The 20,599-nt window shown below is 29.5% G+C and overlaps 2 protein-coding genes and 1 pseudogene across 2 annotated transcripts in view; 2 read left to right on the forward strand and 1 right to left on the reverse strand.

Moving 5' to 3' along the window:
• LOC145105344 (protein FAR1-RELATED SEQUENCE 5-like) overlaps window positions 1-6,976 on the forward strand; it is a 49,041-nt gene extending 42,065 nt beyond the window's left edge. The window contains exons 2-6 of the mRNA XM_079042463.1: window positions 5,040-5,111; window positions 5,191-5,283; window positions 5,407-6,208; window positions 6,281-6,539; window positions 6,758-6,976. Of these exons, the coding sequence (XP_078898589.1) occupies window positions 5,040-5,111; window positions 5,191-5,283; window positions 5,407-6,208; window positions 6,281-6,539; window positions 6,758-6,976 (1,445 nt within the window). The remainder of the gene's footprint in view (window positions 1-5,039; window positions 5,112-5,190; window positions 5,284-5,406; window positions 6,209-6,280; window positions 6,540-6,757) is intronic.
• On the reverse strand, window positions 2,543-2,715 carry LOC145110572 (18S ribosomal RNA; annotated as a pseudogene).
• Window positions 6,977-7,054: 78 nt separating the features above from the next.
• On the forward strand, window positions 7,055-8,343 carry LOC145105345 (protein FAR1-RELATED SEQUENCE 9-like). Its single transcript, XM_079042464.1, has 2 exons — window positions 7,055-7,396; window positions 7,723-8,343. Exons 1-2 carry the CDS (start codon window positions 7,055-7,057, stop codon window positions 8,341-8,343), a joined length of 963 nt encoding a protein of 320 aa, XP_078898590.1.
• Window positions 8,344-20,599: the final 12,256 nt, after the last annotated feature.

Here is a 20,599-nt window from a genome sequence, read left to right on the forward strand (position 1 = left end):
GTGAAGGTGTTGACAAGCCCCACAATCCTATATAATTGCTTTTAACTTAACTCCTGCAGAATTTAATTCATTAATACACACAAAAAGTCTAAAATATCACTTTTTCCAATTTACCTCTTTTTGGCTCCAATACACAATCTAGGGCTAAATCACTTAACCAACATTATCATCATCTAATAAGGTCCAAAATTTATCCTTTGAATCCCGAGACCTTCTCTTGACAAAATTCAAGTTCGCCATTCTGAAATAAGAAACTTACTGAAACCAGATGTCACATGAAGATGAAGAAGTAATTTTGCAAGATGCTAGAGAGTAATAAAGAATCATAAATGATGGGGTCAAATTTGCATACAAAGATGATTGGAATAATTTAAAAGATGTACTGTATTTCTGAATTATCTTTTTTTTTTTGTTATTTGTAATATGTAACAATAATAGGGAAATAATAATTTTCTTTTTTTTTTCATTTCAAATCGAAATCCAATTCCAAATGAATATCCAAACATAATTAATTGTAATTAAAAATAAATTATTCAATTACATAGGGATTAAAACTACCATCATTGGGTTTAATACTTTTCACTTAGAAATAGGGGAGAGGAAACACATATTTCCTTTGGTATGTAACTCGATACACATTAGACCTCCACTACACATGAACCACATGCTAAAACTATGTGAAGGTTTAATAACGTGTTGTGTAGGTTCTCGTTTAAACGATTGGCTTGTGCGGAATCATAAGATCTTGATAATTAATGATTACAAACATATGAAGAACATAAAGAGATGAGTAATCTGATGATTTACTAGAAAGAAAGGGTAACATATGACAATACAAGTCCTCTTGGATGGGGAGAGACTCCATCCACTCACTCTATCTAATGGACTACATGTTTGGTGCACTCAAAACAAATGACCACTCCCTCTCTTCTCATAGAGAGAATGGGTACCTTTCAAAAACTAAAAGGGAATATAATAATCTAGCTATCACTCATAATTTGTAGAACATGTCTACCCCAACATCTTGCCACATGAAAATGACCGCACGATATACCACGATTGTGCCATTTCCTACATGTATATGTTCGAAGGTTCAAATCTACAATGCAAGTTTTTCTAAAATCAAAAACTTGAAAAACGTCATACGACATATCAGATGGCGTCTTTCTTACATGCCACCGAACATACTTGTGTATTCTTCTCTGAAGCACCATCTCTGCATACGTGGTGAGTACACCAGTAAAGCTCCCTGAAAATAAACATTATGATTTTGGTCAATTTACAACTAAATAGTATTTCATTATTTTTATAGTATTTTACCTCTAATGTCACCGAGTTAAATAAAAATTCATTGAATGTACTTATGGATTCCATAATTAATGGTGATTGTTGGTATATTGCATTCATGAACCGATAATATTTGGTTGAATTCTGGAATATCAATTTCGAGTAAATTCCAATGGATGTTAGGGAAATAGAGTCTTGCCCATTTCGCATGATCAATGTTAGAAAGCTACTCACATGCGGTCGAGGGTAGCCACCAAATATTTCTTCAAAATTAGACATAGTATATGACTTACATGTACGCCAGAACAAAGGTTAAAATGTTCTACTTTGACCAACTCTTGAGCGCACAACCAATGCCAAACTCTTACGACAATATCGATGATAAGAATCGTTGGATACCTGACCTAGGGAAGAAGTTTTAACATCGTCCATATTTCTTATTAATGATACTTCCCTAATGTCCTTGAGAGCTTCTTTCAACCTCATTAGCAACCAAGTACAAGAGTCGACGGTTACACCCAGACAAAACGCTATAGGCAAGGTCTAGTTGTTTCTGTCCATATCAACCGCTATGAACATTGTCTTTAGGTAGTCCTCTCTTATGTAGACACTACATATAAAGATTACAGGAAACAAGAAATCTATGAATGTATGAACTTGGACATTTTTTTGGCAAAATAAAACAATTCGTTGTAACATTAGAAAATTTAAATAAACAATTAAAATTTGGAAAAAAAAATATTTTACGATGCATCCAATAGCCACAATATAGAGTTGGAAACGATCCATAGCATCAGTTTTATTGTTGGTGTAAGTATGGTGGTTTATCTTCCCAAAGTTGTGCATCTAAACAGACAAGTTGTCAAAACTTTCTTCGTGATCGCTGTCTGAGAAACTCATCGTGAAGTAGTTATAAAACAACACAATTATGGATTTTGGTTGTAAGTAAAAAAAATAATGGAATACATGTTATATAGTGAAGAAAAATCTAGTATTTGTTTTTGAGAATGAGTGTTTGAAATGTGTCTTCGGGATACGATATACAATCCTTACTGTTAGTGCTATATATATATATATATATATATATATATATATATATATATATATATATATATATATATATACAATTTTGACTACGTTTCTTAGAACTGACCATGTCAATGTATTGCCATAGGTTATGGAATTGAATCATTATCTACAACGTCAGTCCATAGTGAATATTAGTTGTCCAGGATACCCTTAAATTCCCCACTGTTGCCTCCCGTAGGAGTCTGGGCCGTGTCTCAGTCCCAGTGTGGCTGATCATCCTCTCGGACCAGCTACTGATCATCGCCTTGGTAGCTATTACCTCACCAACTAGCTAATCAGACGCGAGCCCCTCCTCGGGCGGATTCCTCCTTTTGCTCCTCAGCCTACGGGGTATTAGCAGTCGTTTCCAGTAGCAACATATACAATTCTAAATCAACAAGGCAAAAATGTAATATGCATTTATGTAGCTATTGATCAAAAAGCATCTTCTATGGCTAAGAAGGCAATTCTAACAATCTTTCTAGTTACTTCATTCTTTATTTCTATTTGAGAGGGTCCTAAAGAAAATGATTTTATTTCCACCGAGCTAAAATAATATGTGGATGTCTCTAGTAAACTAAAGATATTCTTTAATAGCTATTTTGCTTCAATTTATTCGCTACAAATGCAAACAAAAATTGAAGATTTAGTTACAATTAGAAATTAGAAATCTACTTTTCTATCTTCATCCATGGATGATGGTTATTTCACCAAATTTGAAAATATTTAACTATTTTTATTAAATTAGTCATTTATAATCGTTAGTTTACTAAATTTCCCAATAAGTTTTGTTAACATATTTTAAAATCAAATATAATTGTGAAATAGTTGAGTGAAACGGCACCAAAATATTACTAATATCATAGAATTTCGTATTTTACACTATTTTGTTTGCTAAATCGTTGACTTTGAAATATAATTGTCAATTATTGTTATGGCTTTTGTATGACATGGAAATATAGTCTATTATTATAACAAAATATCTAATTATCAATTAATCAGTAAGCTTAACAATATAATGATTAAAAAGACGTTTGATTTGTTAGGATATAGGATGCTAAACAAATAAATGATTGGATATTTGATGTTAATGGTCAAGGAATTAAAGTAAGGACAATATTCCTACACTAGAAGAACGTCCTAAAATATTAAAATCTCATTTAAAGATAAAAATCCAACCATCACATACAAAACACCATGCAACTTCCAATAATTCAAAAATTCATATCTCTTAAAAACCCTTAAAACGATCTTGCACTTTCTCAACAAACATTAATCGAGGGGATACAATGCTTCACCTTTATGCATCTTACAACATCGAATCCTCTTTAGAAAGACAAGATCCTACATCACGGCGACTCCATGTTATACCAACCGAACGATTCATCTTTGTATATCTTCATTATTGGCTGTTTGAATCAAAAGAAATACATACATTGATACATATGACATATGTAGATGGTGAAGTAACAACAATGATGGCGAGAAGGACCAAATATATATACAATTATCTATAGCTTGGAAGTACCTAACATTATTATTAAATTGAAAATGATACATATGAAAATAACATTGATATTTCCGAATAATGCGATCCCGTATCATAGAGATTTTTAGTGTTTCATCCACATTATTGGTTAAATAAAACAATATATATATATATATATATATATATATATATATATATATATATATATATATATATATATATATATATATATATATATATTCAATTGAGAAAAATAAAATGTTGAGAATGAGGTAATCAATCTTAGCCACACATTTATTTTACAGTAAAACACTTGGTCGTACCGACAAAAATAAACAAATGATACACGAGTGTTTTGAAACAAAACATCTTTCATTAAACTATTCTACTCATTATCTTAATATATATATATATATATATATATATATATATATATATATATATATATATATATATATATATATATATATATATATATATATAGGGAAAAGTTCAATAGAGAACCAATATGGATCAAAGAACCAAGGAACCCATCTTAACCATCTATTTTCTTTTAATCTTGGCCATTAATCCTTAATTAACCAAAAAAAACACGGAGGGGCATTTTGGTAAGTTCAGCGTCTAATCTAATGTTGTTGTTTGTCTCCGTTAGCGTCTTCTGTCACTGTCCTTCATCGATCGATCCAAAATCTCGGCTGTTCTTCGAAATCAACCTTTTTCATCCAATTTACTAATAGTTTCTTCAGATTTCAGCTAATAATCAGGTATTTTTAATATCTATTCATCTTTCGTTTATGATTATTAGGTCAATTCCGATGCATTGTTTATCAACTTATTTTTATTGTTATTGTAATCGTCTATTGTCAAATTCTGTTGATCGTTTAATCTTCAAATTGTTATGTTTTTATTGTTAATTTGCTATTTTTATGTCGTATGTTGAATTTGCGTTTGATGTTACTGTTTTTCATTCGACCGTTTTTGTAATCATTCGTCTGTAATGCATATTCGACATTTAGATAATCAATTATATCTTGTGCATCTTCTGACATTTAAGTTTTTTCCAAACTTTTAGTGATTTTGAGAATCTTATCTTATCTTGTGCATATATTTTAAAGTTTTGTGATTATCTTGTTTATTTGTTTCCTTTTTTGTATAATTATCAATTCTAAATTTCTAATCTGTATATAAACTCCAGGTTACCGACGATTCATTATGAGTTCTTTGAATTCTTGTTCAGATTTGCATTCAACTATTAATGAACAATCACGTAAGTTTTTTTTCTTAATATAAAAATCACATTTTCTATATAATGTAATAAAATATATGTTTTTTTTTTGGTTTTGCAGTTCATGATCAGTCATCTTCAAATATGAATATTGATCATTCAAATAACAGTAATTCTTCTTCAGATTTGCATTCAATTATTAATGAACAATCACGTAAGTTTTTTTTCTTAATATAAATTTCACATTTTATATATAATGTAATGAAATAGATGTTTTGTTTGGTTTTGCAGTTCATGATCAATCATCTTCAAGTATGAATATTGATCATTCAAATAGCAGTAATTCTCGTTATTGAGCTCTACAATACTGAAAGTTTTAAGCTTGTTCCTTATGATAAGTTGAAACATAAGAAGCCTTTCAAAGGATTGTTGTTTGATTCATTAGACATTGGTCTTGACTTTTACAAGACTTATGGTCAAGAATGTGGTTTTGATGTGAATATGTCAAGTCAAAAAAGATACAATGATGGCACAATTCGTATTAGATATTCGACATGTAGTAGATCTGGTTTCACGGAGTCATTCAAGAATGAAAATGTTAATGTGAAATTTTCAGATGTTAAGAGAAGGAGAACTTCTTCTAAGAAGAACGGATGCCCTGCTGTTTCAAAGTTCAAAAATCTCCGATGTTCTTTAATGTTCTACATTTATGTGTTTGTTGAAGATCACAACCATGAACTTGTTGCTCAAGATCAGTTGCACTTATTAAGGATTAATAGGACAATGGATTTTCTTGATGAATCCTTTATACATAAGGTTGGTACTTGTAACATTGGTGCTTCAAAAGCTTATAACTTGGTGAGTAGTATGAAGGGTGGCTTTGATTCTAGGGGAGGGACTGCAGTTGACTTTAAAAATTTTCATAGAGATTTGAATTGTAAAATTGGTGTCAAAGATTCCCAAATGGTTGTGGATATATTGACAAACAGAAAATTGTGTTTCTCTAATTTTTCATTTGAGGTTCAAAAAGATGTTGATGATCATCTTACTGGGCTTTTTTGGACTGATGATACTTCGAAAGCCAACTATAAGGAATTTGGAGATGTACTATCTTTTGATGTTACTTATCAAACAAACAAGTAATTCCTAATCCTTATTTGTTCTTTTTATGGTATTTGTTCTTTTTAATAATACCTATAAAAAAAATTCAGGTATTCTATAGTATTTGTTCTTTTTACTGGAGTTGACTACCACAAGCGTTGTGTTACTTTTGCTGCTGGTTTACTAGCTCGTGAGACAGCAGATGCATATGTGTGGTTGCTTGAAGTGTTTCGTAAAGCATTTGTCAAGCCTCCCATGATGATTGTAACAGATCAGGATTCATCAATGAAGAAAGCTGTTAATTTTGTTTTTCCTGAATCGAAGCATAGACTATGCATGTGGCACATCACTCAAAAACTTGAGGAAAAGGTATATTTTTTGTTTCTTGATTCCTATATATGTTTATAACCATATAGATCATAAAGCATATAGTGAATTCACAATGTAAATTTTCATATAATCAAAAGGAACAAATCTAAATCATAAATCACACTGTGAATTCATAATGTGAACCAAATGTTATGTTAATATGAATTACATCAAATATTCAACATATGTAATGATTCTTATGTGTTTCTTTTTTTTAGATTCCTATCGATGTTTATAACCATCCGGACTTCCAGAAGACATTTTTTGATATTATGTGGAATCTTCAATGTTCTCCACAAGATTTTGAAAGTTCGTGGTCAACAATGTTAGATAAGTTTCATCTAAAAGAAAATGACTGGTTAAGATCTGTTTTTAAAATAAGGGATTTATGGATTCCAGCTTTTATGAGAGATCTTGAACTTTCTGGTTTGATGTGAACTACTTCAAGATCAGAGAGTCTGAATAATGCTTTCTCACATTTTTTGCATCATAAATCAAATTTGGTGAAGTTCATGATGTCGTTTGATAGTGCAATGGAGAAGCAAAGGCATCATCAATCTTTATTAGATTATCAGTCCACAACTACTACCCCCAAGCTAAGGACTCATTTGGCTATTGAAAAGCATGCATCGGAAATTTATACACATAATATTTTGTTGGACATTCAGAAAGAGTTATATAAATCCGTGTTTTATTGTGTTCAAGAATCAGTAGTTATTGAAGATGAAAGTGAAGTTTATGTTTTGAGAGATAAGAAGAAAAAAAAGTTGATTGATAAAAATGTGAATGAGGATGAAGAATCTGCTGACTTTTATCGAAATAGTTTTCCTTCTCATTGTCCTAATACTCGTTACAAGGTATGTCTCTTTGTCCTAATACAGTTTATTAAATATAAAATGTAGTTTCAAAATTCACACTGTGAATGTAGGATGTTTTGCTAATTAATAGTGTGAATTTTTATAGAGTTATAAATTGGTTTGTACTTTTCATTAGATTAGTATGAAATATGTTTTGTTTTTGTGAATTTGATTTGAAGTACATATTTATATTATAGTATTATGATTTCTAATGTCCTGTTGATTAATAATGTGAATTGATGTTAATTTGTATAATTTTTATCGAATGGTATGAGATAGAATTTCTTATTCACATATTAATTTGTTTATTAATGATAATTTTGTAGGTTGTATTTAGTAGAAGGGGTGATAGCATTAGCATCAGTTGTAGCTGCATGCTTTTTGTCCAGGAAGGATTGTTATGTCGTCATATGTTTTTCATATTAAATATGAAAGAGTATGATGAAATTCCATCAAATTTCATTTTGAGGAGATGGGGAAAAGATATCATAGCTGATGGATTGTTGAGAAAAGAGTACTCATATCCTCATAAAGGCAGTAAAAATGAATGTTTGATTCAAGATGCATATGCTATTCTTCGTTTGTCCATTAACAAGATAGCAAATAATGAGGATGAGTTGGCTAAATATATAAAGCAACTTCAGGAGGTTGATAGTGGTATTCCTTTATGTACCTCATCAAGGGCATATTCGAGTAGATCAGTTCACATTGAAAAAATTATTGGAGCTGCAGTACCTGATGTTATCAACATTCATAATCCAGAGGGGATCAGAAACAAGGGATGGGCCAGTGGTAAAAGAGTCAAGAGCACTAGAGAGAAAGTGATTGAGAAATCTAAAAAGGGTACTAGGCTGTGCAGTTTATGTCATAAACCAAATCACAATGCTAGGAGTTGCATTTTGAGGTTTAAGAAGTCTGATTTAGAATCTGAGGTTACAGAAGGCTGAGTGTTTCTAATTTTTTCTTTTTAAGACGACTAAAATAAGATTTGATTTTTCTAATGATCATTCAATGGATAGAAATGTTGAAATATTGATGTTAATTTTGATATTCATTGTTTTAGAGTTTATTTCTAATAATAGAATATATTTTTTTCAAATTTATTGTTTTTGGTTAAAGATATTTTTTTATTGTTAGTTTTTTGAATATTTTCTAATAAAAATTTCATTCTAATGATTTAATTTATGTATATTAATTATCATTGATAATCTCATATATAAAATTTTCATGTTAAAGATTGTCTTAATGTAATTTAATTCACATTGTGAATCTCAACTATTAATTGTTTTAATGATCTATATGTACCATAATTCACATTGTGAACCTCACATATAAAATATACATGTTATAATATGTACTGTAATTCACATAGTTAATCTTACATATAAAATTTTCACAAGGTTAACATATAAACAATGTAAATTTTCTACATATATTGTATTGTTATTACATTAACATTTAATCATTTAGACCAAAAGAAATGAAGTAAATATATGAAATGACAATCTACTTTCAATTCTTTATTCAGAGTAGAAATATAATCACTTCCCCCCACCCACACGCCAATATCATATTTTTAATAAAACATGTAATTGTATAACATACATGTAGACATTCACATGAAAATATAAACATCTTTTAAGTATTTAGTAAAGTTCATTATATTTGATATAGAAACTAACATCAAATTGTAACATAACAAGCATGTATATGTTCTTAAAGAAATTAAAGTGCATCTAAACTTATACTAATAATGAATAGAAAACTAAGTTTTAAGTTTTACACTTCTTTTTCCAATCCTTGAAGTACTATATCCTTTCTCCCCTTTTTTCCCATCCCTTGTCGAGCAAATCTTTTATTTCTTCATTAGTCTTTTTTGCAAACTTAGTTGTTTGTGCAATGATTTTTGACATGTGTGTGTTTCTGTCACTCAATAGTATCTTTGTCAAATACTTAATGCGTAAATCATTTAACACACTTTGTTGTTGTTTTGATTATTTTGGCAATCCACATGTCCAATTTACTGTTTTATCTCCCATATATGTCTCCATATGACGCATGCAAAAAACTCCACAGTCAACATGATTATCCCTCGTGCGCCAATTCATGTTCACCCTTTTTGGTTCAACACCCTCCAAAGTTAAAGCTGATTTGTGATTGACCCTCATCAAGTACCTACTAAAAAGTATTTTCTGCAAAAAAGAAATTGTCATTTTCTATAGTTATTATTTTATTTAGATTATCAGTCTATTAATACTTATATTTATAATCTAAATTTAATATTCTTACCAATTCATTAGGTGCATCACGATAAGCTCTAGAAAACTTTGCAACTGAATTCCTATTTTCAATGACATCAACCGCTGGTTCCTTTAAGTTTATGCAGATGATGTAAAAGTGATTTTTTTGATGAACTGGTAAAAACACCTGTTTAATAATTTAAATTGTTAAACTTTGTTGAAAATATGTAATATATTCAACAAAAAGAACAGTTTATTACCAAGTGAACTTTTTCAAATGTCAGAAATTCTTTGTCCTTTTTCATTGCATCTTTGATATTTGACTCAAATTTATCAAATCTTTGATTGAAAGGGATATTTTTATCAAATATGAACTGTCTTTGGAAAAAAATTTAAATATACATCAATCTTTAAAAAGTAAATTGTTAAATTCACAATAAGTTAAATTTTAAATTTAAAATTATTCACACTGTGAATTATAATGGGATTCACTGTGTGAATTTTATTACTTATTCAGAACTATTGAAAATTGTATTTATTATATTATTAACATTATCATGATATATATTTTTTTAATTAACTTACCACAATTGATGTATCAAAGAAATACCGATTCAGTGTAGAATTTGATTTAAGCTTTTCTTCATAGTTCAAAATATCAGTCCAAGCATCAATGACATGTGCATGTACCCATAATCCTGCCTGCATTGTTTCAATCATTCCTCTTCCAAGCACATACCCTCTCTTAGTCTGAAATACCTTCTCACTTAATTTGTAATCAAATAAAACAAAAAAGCAGTTAATAGAAAATTAATTTGTATTTGTATTTTATATACTATTGTATTTAAATAAAAGATAACATGAATTATTACCTGCTATTACCAATTCTGGAAAAAATTCTATCTGATACTTTTACTTCATCTGGATCTACAAATTTTGATGCACATACCTGTTTTTTATTATAAGGGGAAGATAGCTTTAGTGATGGTTTTTTTAATCTTTTTCCTACTTCTCTTTTTTTGTCTTCATCATCTTTAATTCCCAAGATATTATTGTCACATTCTGTTTCTTCTGAATCATAACTTTCTCCTTCATCAAGTTTTTCATCTTTTATTTGTTTCTTCATGTGTTCATCTTCACTGCTTTCATCTCCTTCCTGAAACTCTTGTGTTAGACAAAGACCAAGTCCAAGTGAAAAACTAGGCATTGATGATTTTCTAGTATTTTTTTTCTTTTTTTTATCATCTATTTTTTGTTCTCTAAAACTTTTTACATTTTCAAAATCATCATAGTTATCAAAATTTAAAATACATTGAATAGAATCAGCAATCTCATGCACTATTGGATCATTGTACAAATTTCCTGGTGTTACCATGATTGTTTGATTCTTTATTTCATGTTCATTCAAATTCTCTTTGCTTTTTTTTTCATCTTCATCCCTGTCACCTTTTGCATCATCTTCATTTTGAGTTTTATAAATGAATTATTGTTCAAAGACTTTCTTCATATCTTTCAACTCATCGCTTTCTGTGAATTTTGTTGTTGAAAACTCAATTAACTTTCCAAACTTCATTTTATCATTCACTAGTTTTTTGTAATCCTTTTTCGCTTTGAATACCAATTCCTGCGAAATGAGATAAAAAATATCAAAGAAAATGATTTTTTTTAACTTTTTTCTATAATAAATTACAGTTTCAGAATATGAATGCATTGATGAGGTATCACATTTTTAATGCATTTTAATAAATTACATATTCACTTTGTGAATTTATTATAGAGAAAGTAATAAAATACACTTTTATATTCACAATGTGAATCACTTTATGAATTTCATTTTAACTACAATTTTATAACATATATCTGTAATTTAACTTCAATTTTTTTAATTATATAGATTATTAACTTACATCGAGTTTCATATCTTCATTTTCATCGGTGTCAGATTTTTCATCATTCTCTATAACATCATCATTCCATTCCAAAGTTCCAAAGTCACCACTCTTTAACTCAGCTTTTTCCCTTTTCACCATCATTTCATAATCCCAAAAATGTAGTGCATGTATTTGTCTTTTTTCATTCTTATCATTTCTCATAAACTCCAAATAAGCTAGCTGTTTATGTAAACAAAATTATGATTAATTAGTTTTCTTATAATAATATAAATAAAAGTGTTAATTATAAGAATTTTCCTTACCAATAATACAAGAAGTGGCCCACAATAGTAGTTTCCTCTATCGGTTTCATCCCATGTCGTCTTTCACATTTTCAAGCAATTGGTTATAAAACCACACCAGTCAATTTCTCTCATAGGTGTTTTGCCTAACAAATGTGGCAATACTGTTGTCTTACAAGTTCCAGGCTTATTCTGTTCACAAATGGTATTAACAAACAATAATACAAAGTTTGTTCTGAAAATAATCCCTGAATCTGATGATTCTTTAATTTTCTCTTCAACATCTGATGGTCTCATAGCCTTGAAATTGTATTGTTGCTTCCAGTCCATTAATTCTTTTCCTTCACATTGATCAGTGTTATATATATCTTTTCCACCTAGAGGAATTCCAAGCAAATCATGAACAAGTTCTGGTGTTATGTCTATCTTTGCATTAGGTAGATGGATTTTCATATCTGATGGATTGAATGAATTCACAACAAAACGTGCCAATTTCCCAGAAATTCCATTGGTTGCAATTCTCAGCAAAGATCCCAATCCCATTTCTCTGACAGCTTTTCTCTGTTCTTTGTTTATAGATTTAACAATATCATAAAACTTCTTTGGGCTCATTCTTGTTCTCAAAGATACTCTGTCATTTGGATTTATTGGCACTTTTGCCTTTTTTTCTTTGACTACTTCCAGAGTCTTTGTTTTTGTTTTTCTTTTTCCTGTTAGTCAATAATTTTCATAAGCTTCTCATAATATAACATATATAATATAAAATAACTAACAATACAAGAAATTCACATGTGAATTTGTTTTGCAAAATATAATATAATACATAAAATAAACATGTGAATTTGTTTATAACTTTGTAAATTAAACATGTGAATAGTAATAAACAAACCTGTTATTTTTTCATCAGATTCTTTCTTTACAAGGCTATCTTCAACTTTAATAGGAGTCACAGATTTTTTGTATTCAATCATTTTAAGTCTTGGACTCTGTCTGATTTCTGTTCATGTTTTAACAAATTTATAAAGAATTAATTTTATAATACCAAATTTAATTATAATTTATAAATACTAACCTTGAGTTGTTTTCTTTTCAGGTGTCTTGAAAACAAATTTTTCTTGCTTCATCGACTTTTTCGTTTTTGTTTTATGTAATCTTGGACTCTGTCTGATTTCTGTTCATTTAAAAAAAATTAAAGATAATTGATTTTATATATTAAAGTAAATTATAATTTTATAAATACTAACCTTGAGTTGTTTTCTTTTCAAGTGTCTTCAAAACAGATTCATCTTGCTTCATCATTTTTTTTTGCTTTTCTTGAATCTCATCAGCTTCTAAACTTTTTTCTTTTTCAACATTTTCTTCAATAGTCTTTTCATCTTCATTTTTTCTTAACTTATTAACTATTTCCACCACGGTTCTCCTTGCTGTGTTTTTGGTATATTTTTTTGAACCTTCAACTACATAATGTGAAATTTTTAATATGAATGTCAAAAATATAAGTAGTATTAATACATGTCAAACAATATAAAATTGAACATGTGATGATCAAATTGCAAATACTTTTTAGAAATTCACATTGTGAATCTGTTAGGCTATGAGCTATATTCAAGATTCATATTGTGAATTTATGCATTTAACAACAAAAGAGTTTGAGGTTCACCAAATGATGTACACATACACATGGTGAATTTTTACAATTACATTGAGCATAGTGAAAGACAAACAAAAGTGTTGATCAACTTGCAAAAAAAATATGTTTTTAAGAGATTCACATTGTGAATCTGTTTGAATGTGAGATACACATCCAAGATTCACATTGTGAATTTATGCATTTAACAGCAAAAGAGTTTGAGGTTCACCAAACGATATATACATACACATTGTGAATTTTTACAATTACTTTGTGCATACTGAATACAAACAAAAGTGTTGATCACCTTGCAAAAATTTTTTTTTTTTAACAGATTCACATTGTGAATCTGTGTGAATGTGAGATACACATCCAAGATTCACATTGTGAATTTATGCATTTAACAGAAAAAGTGTTCGAGTTTAACCAAATGATGTACACATACACATGGTGAATTTTTACAATTACATTGTGCATAGTCAAATACAAACAAAAGTTTTGATCAACTTGCAAAAAAAAAATGTTTTTAAGAGATTCACATTGTGAATCTGTTTGAATGTGACATACACATCCAAGATTAACATTGTGAATTTATGCATTTAACAGCAAAAGTGTTTGAGTTTCACCAAATGATGTACATATACACATGGTGAATTTTTACAATTACATTGTGCATAGTCAAATACAAACAAAAGTGTTGATCAACTTTCAAAAACAAATATCTTTTTAAGAATTTCACATTGTGAATCTGTTTGAATGTGAGATACACATCCAAGATTCACATTGTGAATTTATGCATTTAATAGCAAAAGAGTTTGAGGTTCACCAAGTGATGTACACATACACATGGTGAATTTTTACAATTACATTGTGCATAGTCAAATACAAACAAAAGTGTTGATCAACTTGCAAAAGAAAAAAAACATTTTTTTAACAGATTCACATTGTGAATCTGTGTGAATGTGAGATACACATCCAAGATTCATATTGTGAATTTATGCATTTAACAGCAAAAGAGTTTGAGGTTCACCAAGTGATGTACACATACAGATGGTGAATTTTTATAATTACATTGTGCATAGTCAAATACAAACAAAAGTGTTGATCAACTTGCAAAAGAAAAAAAACATTTTTTTAACAGATTCACATTGTGAATCTGTGTGAATGTGAGATACACATCCAAGATTCACATTGTGAATTTATGCATTTAACAGCAAAAGAGTTTGAGGTTCACCAAGTGATGTACACATACACATGATGAATTTTTACAATTACATTGTGCATAGTCAAATACAAACAAAAGTGTTGATCAACTTGCAAAAAAAATTGTTTTTAAGAGATTCACATTGTGAATCTGTTTGAATGTGAGATACACATCCAAGATTCACATTGTGAATTAGTTTTTTTTAATAAGTGTGTAGTATATGATTAGATAATTAGTTATTTTAATCTGAATGCAAATGTTCTAACCTTTTTTTTATCTTGAATATCTTCAATTTTTTGACTTGTAGTTGAAGGTAGAACATCTTTTAGACTTCTTGTCAATTTCATTCTTTTAGAACATTGTGAATTTATGCATTTAACAGCAAAAGAGTTTGAGGTTCACCAAGTGATGTACACATACACATGGTGAATTTTTACAATTACATTGTGCATAGTCAAATACAAACAAAAGTGTTGATCAACTTGCCAAAAAAATGTTTTTAAGAGATTCACATTTTGTTTGAATGTGAGATACACATCCAAGATTCACATTGTGAATTAGTTTTTTTTAATAAGTGTGTAGTATATGATTAGATAATTAGTTATTTTAATCTGAATGCAAATGTTCTAACCTTTTTTTATCTTGAATATCTTCAATTTTTTCACTTGTAGTTGAAGGTAGAACATCTTTTAGACTTCTTGTCAATTTCATTCTTTTCTTATTATCCTTTTTTCATTAATCTTTTCTTCATTTCCTGTTTTTGATGAACAAATTATTTCAAACATCAATTTCATGGTATGAAAGTTATTATTTATTCACATTGTGAATTCAGTTTGAATCAAAACATTACCAATGCAACTCTTTATAAATTTACAATGAGAAGCACAATAAGAGATACAATATGAATTAAACATAGATGCACAATGTGAATTTCACAAGATGAAAAAATCAAATGTAAATGATAAATCACCCTGTGAATTCACAATTTGAATAAATGATATGTTAAATTGATATATAATCATGATTCACTTTGTGAATTGTCAAATAATATAATACTCAGAAACATTGAATCCTTTCAAAATAATCAAATGTAAATCACAAAGCACACTGTGAATTCAAAATGTGAAGTTAGTTTTTCAGTTTAATGAATAAATTCGGAAACCACTTAGATTCACAAAGTTTTTAGGAAATTACGGTTTGTAATTTAGATATTCATGATTTCTGTATCAATTTGAAGAAATTTATATCATTAGGTTTTTGGTAATTATACGAATTCTCAAAAGTTCATGAAATTAGGGTTTCGATTTACTTAATAAACTCAGATTCGAGTTAAATTCACAAAGTTTTAGGAAATTTCAGTTTGTAATATAGATATTCATTAGGTTTTCGTTATGTATACAAATTATTAAAAGTTCATCATCCGACGAGGGTTTCAAATCAGTCTAAAACGATTTTGTTAATAAAATAGTGTATTAACAGATTCATCGAATACATAATGTAACAGATAGTTTAGATTTGTCGTTTTGAAATTTATCAATTGAAAAAATATAATGTTGAAAGTTGATTAAATGAGATAATCGAAAGTGAATAGTAGTCAAATATACCTTCTAGATTCATTTTGACGAACTTTTCGGGAAGATTCACTGTGGATATTGACTGAATCGTCGCCGGAGATTCGTTTGAAATCGATGTCGTCGGTGGAGTAAAAGATCGCTTTCAATGAGAGGGTAAAATCGATTTCACTGAATTGAAACTGATGAACTAACGACGTTAATTAACAGTGAGAGTTAAAAAGTTTTAGTTTGACGACAATGCCCCCTTAAGTTACGTGTTTGGTTATAATCAGCTGCACACTATTGTTTTTCATACTTTTACATCTCAAATCCAATGACTGTTAATATTTTGATCCAACCATCTTAATAGGTTCCTTGGTTCCTCCACCCATATTGGTTCTCTATTGAACCCGTCCCTATATATATATATATATATATATATATATATATATATATATATATATATATATATATATATATAACATTTTTTTTGTTTTTTAATTTTTTAGAAACTATATTTCTCGAATTTTTTTTTAAATATATATCAAAATTCATAATACTTTTGTTCTCTATAAATAAAAATCCATATTGATATAGTGTTAAGATAAAATAAAATATTTCGTTATTCATAAATAAACAAAAATGTATCAGATTTTTATTACAGTACATTCATTATTCACTTATAAATAAAACATATGCTTAAATTTTTAATACAGTTTTAATATAATGCATATATGAATCTAACACGTAATAAATTTTTTTTTGCCTAAAATATATTTTTTACAACATCTTTCGTAATACGTTTTATTCATATATGAATAAAATGTGTATTAGCTCGCCTTATATGTTATATTCATATATAAATAAACATTTATTAGATTTTTGTTACAACTTATTTGTTATTCATATATAAATAAGTAGTATGTTAATAAAAGACGAAATGTTTTGAAAATTCGAACTACTTACTCATATATGAATAAAAAATGCGCTGTAACAAAATTTTGATAAATGTGTTATTCATATATGAATATAACTTGTGAAGAGAGCTAATACATGTTTAATACATATGTGAATATAACATGTGTGGAGAGCTAATCTAAACATTAAAAAGTTTATTACATGTTATATTAATATATGAATGGTAATTAAACTATCAAAAAAATTAAGCATACTTTTTATTCATAAGTGAATAACGAATGAACTGTAATAAAAATTTGATATATTTTTATTCACTTATGAATAAAGAGAGTTGAAGCTATAAAAAATAAATTTTTTATTTGATCTTAAAACTATGTGAATAACGATGTCTATTTAAAGAGAATAAAAAATTATAAATTTTGATATATTTAAAATTGTTTTTCGATAAAAATAACTCTTTAAAAATTAGCAAAAAAAAAGAACTATGTTTTTGTATATATTAAGGTAATGATTAACATAGTTTAAGGAAACATGTTTTGTTTGAAAACACACTTGTATTTCTTTCTCTTTCCGCCGATACGGTGGAGGGTTTTGCGGCAAAACTAAATGATTGGTTGAGAATGATTCCCCTATTTCTTCAACTTTTTTTATTTTCTCAATTGAACTTCTCTATCTGTATATATATATATATATATATATATATATATATATATATATATATATATATATATATATATATATATATATATATATATATATATAGCCAACGACGGATTTAGGTGTCTCCTGGGGATATTGGGAGACCAATTGAATTTTTGTCGTATTGTATTTATTTCTATTAAGATGCACCCATTAAAACAAATATGTACAACTACTAGTGTAAGGTGCAACTACAGTAGAATTCCTACGTCTCCACTATAGGTAGGTAGGTTTCAATGAGATTCTGAAAAAAAATTAGATACTGAGACTCAACCTCAACCACATATTTCTCATTTTACACTCTAGCTCTAGCTTACCGGTACGACGAGAGAGTTATATTATGCAACACTCGTTTTCCTGAATGGATCGGCTTTGGGCATTAAGGAGTCCAAAGCATGTTTTTTGGGGAAAATTGAGTGTCAAGATGTGACCATAGGGTGGTCACGACATGACAAGTCAAAGGAGAAACGCATATCCGGGAAACATGTCACGACGTGACAAGAGTGTGGTCACGTCGTGAGGAAGGCTGCAGCCCATGCCTCTGATCTTTTAGGGTTTCCTTCGTATTTAAGCCCCATTAGCTTAAATTTAGGGTTCATTATCAACCTTCATCACCCTCAAACCTCAGAAAACCTTAAACTTAATCCTTCTTGGTGGTTTTGGCTGATTTTTGGTGGTTTTGGTGCTCTTTGAAGGAAGTAGAAGGAGAATTGATGCAATGATATAACAAGCAACATCTTCTCATATTTATTATCACATTCTGGACCATTTGTAATGAATCAAGCTTCTCCCTTTTTCGTTTATTCTCTTAGATCTAATTTCTTTTTGGTCCTTTTGAGTCATGGTTTTGATTTGAGTGAAAAGGTTGAATAAAGTTGGCAACTTTATGGTCCTCCGGAGTCATTAGAGCATCATATCTTATGGATCTAAGGATTGATTGTGGATTTTGAACCGTGCATGAGTTTTAGGTTAATTTCTTGCCTTTTGACCTAAATTGGATAGAGAACATGCATCGAGCATGCATGTACGTAAAGTTGTTATTTTAATGAACCTCTGGAGTCCCTTAAAGCTTTCTGGAAAGTTGGAGTTGAAGAGTTAATGAATTAAGGACTAAAACCATTAAGTTATTGCCTCAAACTATGGTCATGACGTGACATAGAGGTTCTCACAACATGACGATGGAGGTTTCCATGACGTGACGATGTTTTTGAGCTTTCAATAACTGAGTTGGTTGTTTTGGTACATGACCGAGTTTGGAATCGGGTTGAGTGTCTTCTCACGACGTGAGGTTTAGTTGTTCGTATTATTGGTTGTTGACTCGGACTTTGACCGTTGACTTTTTACTATGGTTGTCTTTTGGCCAAATTGTTGGATTTAGGGTATAGGCTAAGGTTGGACCTTGTATGTTTTGATAGATGTGTTGTAGCACCGGTTGCATAGAATTGAGTTGTTGTTTAGCTGATTTCGTATCACTATACTTTGTAGGATGCTAGCTTTCTTTGTGACTCTTGAATTGTATGTTGGGTTGGTCCCATTAGTATGTATGTTGGGCTGGGCCCGTTTGCTTGTTGGGTTGGGCCTATTGATATATTGGGTTAGGCTTATTTGTATGTTGGGTTGGGCCGATTGATATGTGGGGTTGGGCCTATTGATATGTGGGGCTGTGCCCAATGTGCTGGTTGAGTACGTTGATATGTATGATATGTGGTGTTTTGGGGAACTCACTAAGCTTTGTACTAATGGTTTGTTGTTTAAACATTTTTAGGTACTTCCAGTTCGAAAGGGAAGGCCCCGACTTAGAAAAAAAATACATTTTACTCTGATTAATTTTAAACAAATGGTTGCACGGATTTAATGTTTTAAAAATAAAAATTTTACTACTATTTTTGGGACGTTACAAGTTGGTATAAGATCCTTGTTTTGAGGGATCTGGGCACACCCACGGGTGTTTCTAAACTCAAACGGAGTAATTGGTAATGTTTTTAAAAGAAAATAAATTTTCTTAAAAGATTTTTATAAAGAATGGGGTGCGATGCGTGCAATCAACCGAGCTCAAGTAAGTGATTCCTAGAATACCCATACATGTTGTTATTGTTGGATTAGGTGTCTAAGCCCATAACTATTTTGGTATGTACTTGACCCGATTATGAGCATCGTCCTTTTGGGTTGTCTTCACCATAGCAACTGATAGGATGCATTAAGGAGAAAGAGGATTAATTATGATTTATTGATATGTTATGTGAATAATATATTAAAAGAGAAATCATATTGTTTAATTAATATTGATCAAGAATTAATTTAGAATTAGTTTTGTGGTCAAAAGAGATTAATTAAATAAAGGGGACTGATACTGTAATTATAAGATAGTTACAAAGTTGGGCTTAGGATCCATAAGGAAGCAATTGACGAATTATACATGAGAGTCCATATAGAAATCGTCCAAGGGGCCTTCTGGAAGGATCTTTGGGCTGCTTAAGGACTAAGCAATTGGATTAGGGTTTCCAAGTTGATAACCCTAGAAGCATCAACTATATAAGGACCCTTAAGGCTCCCAAAAACGAAGCTAAGCATTCTTAGAAGATCTTGGACGCTTTTGTGCCTCTTCTCTCTCTCTCTCTCTCGCTCTCTTTCTCTCTCTCTCTCTCTCTTGTTCATCCTTATTGCTAGTGGTGTTTGTGACTCCATTAGAGGTGCAACACTTGGGGTACTAGGCTTTCAGAATTCAAGATCAAGAAGGTTTGTGATTGTTATTGCTACATAACAATCAAGGTAAGATCTAAACCCTA

This window comes from Lactuca virosa, chromosome 4, assembly GCF_052849685.1.
Source record: "Lactuca virosa cultivar CGN04683 chromosome 4, Lactuca_virosa_CGN04683_v6, whole genome shotgun sequence".
NCBI classification, from domain to species: domain Eukaryota; kingdom Viridiplantae; phylum Streptophyta; class Magnoliopsida; order Asterales; family Asteraceae; genus Lactuca; species Lactuca virosa.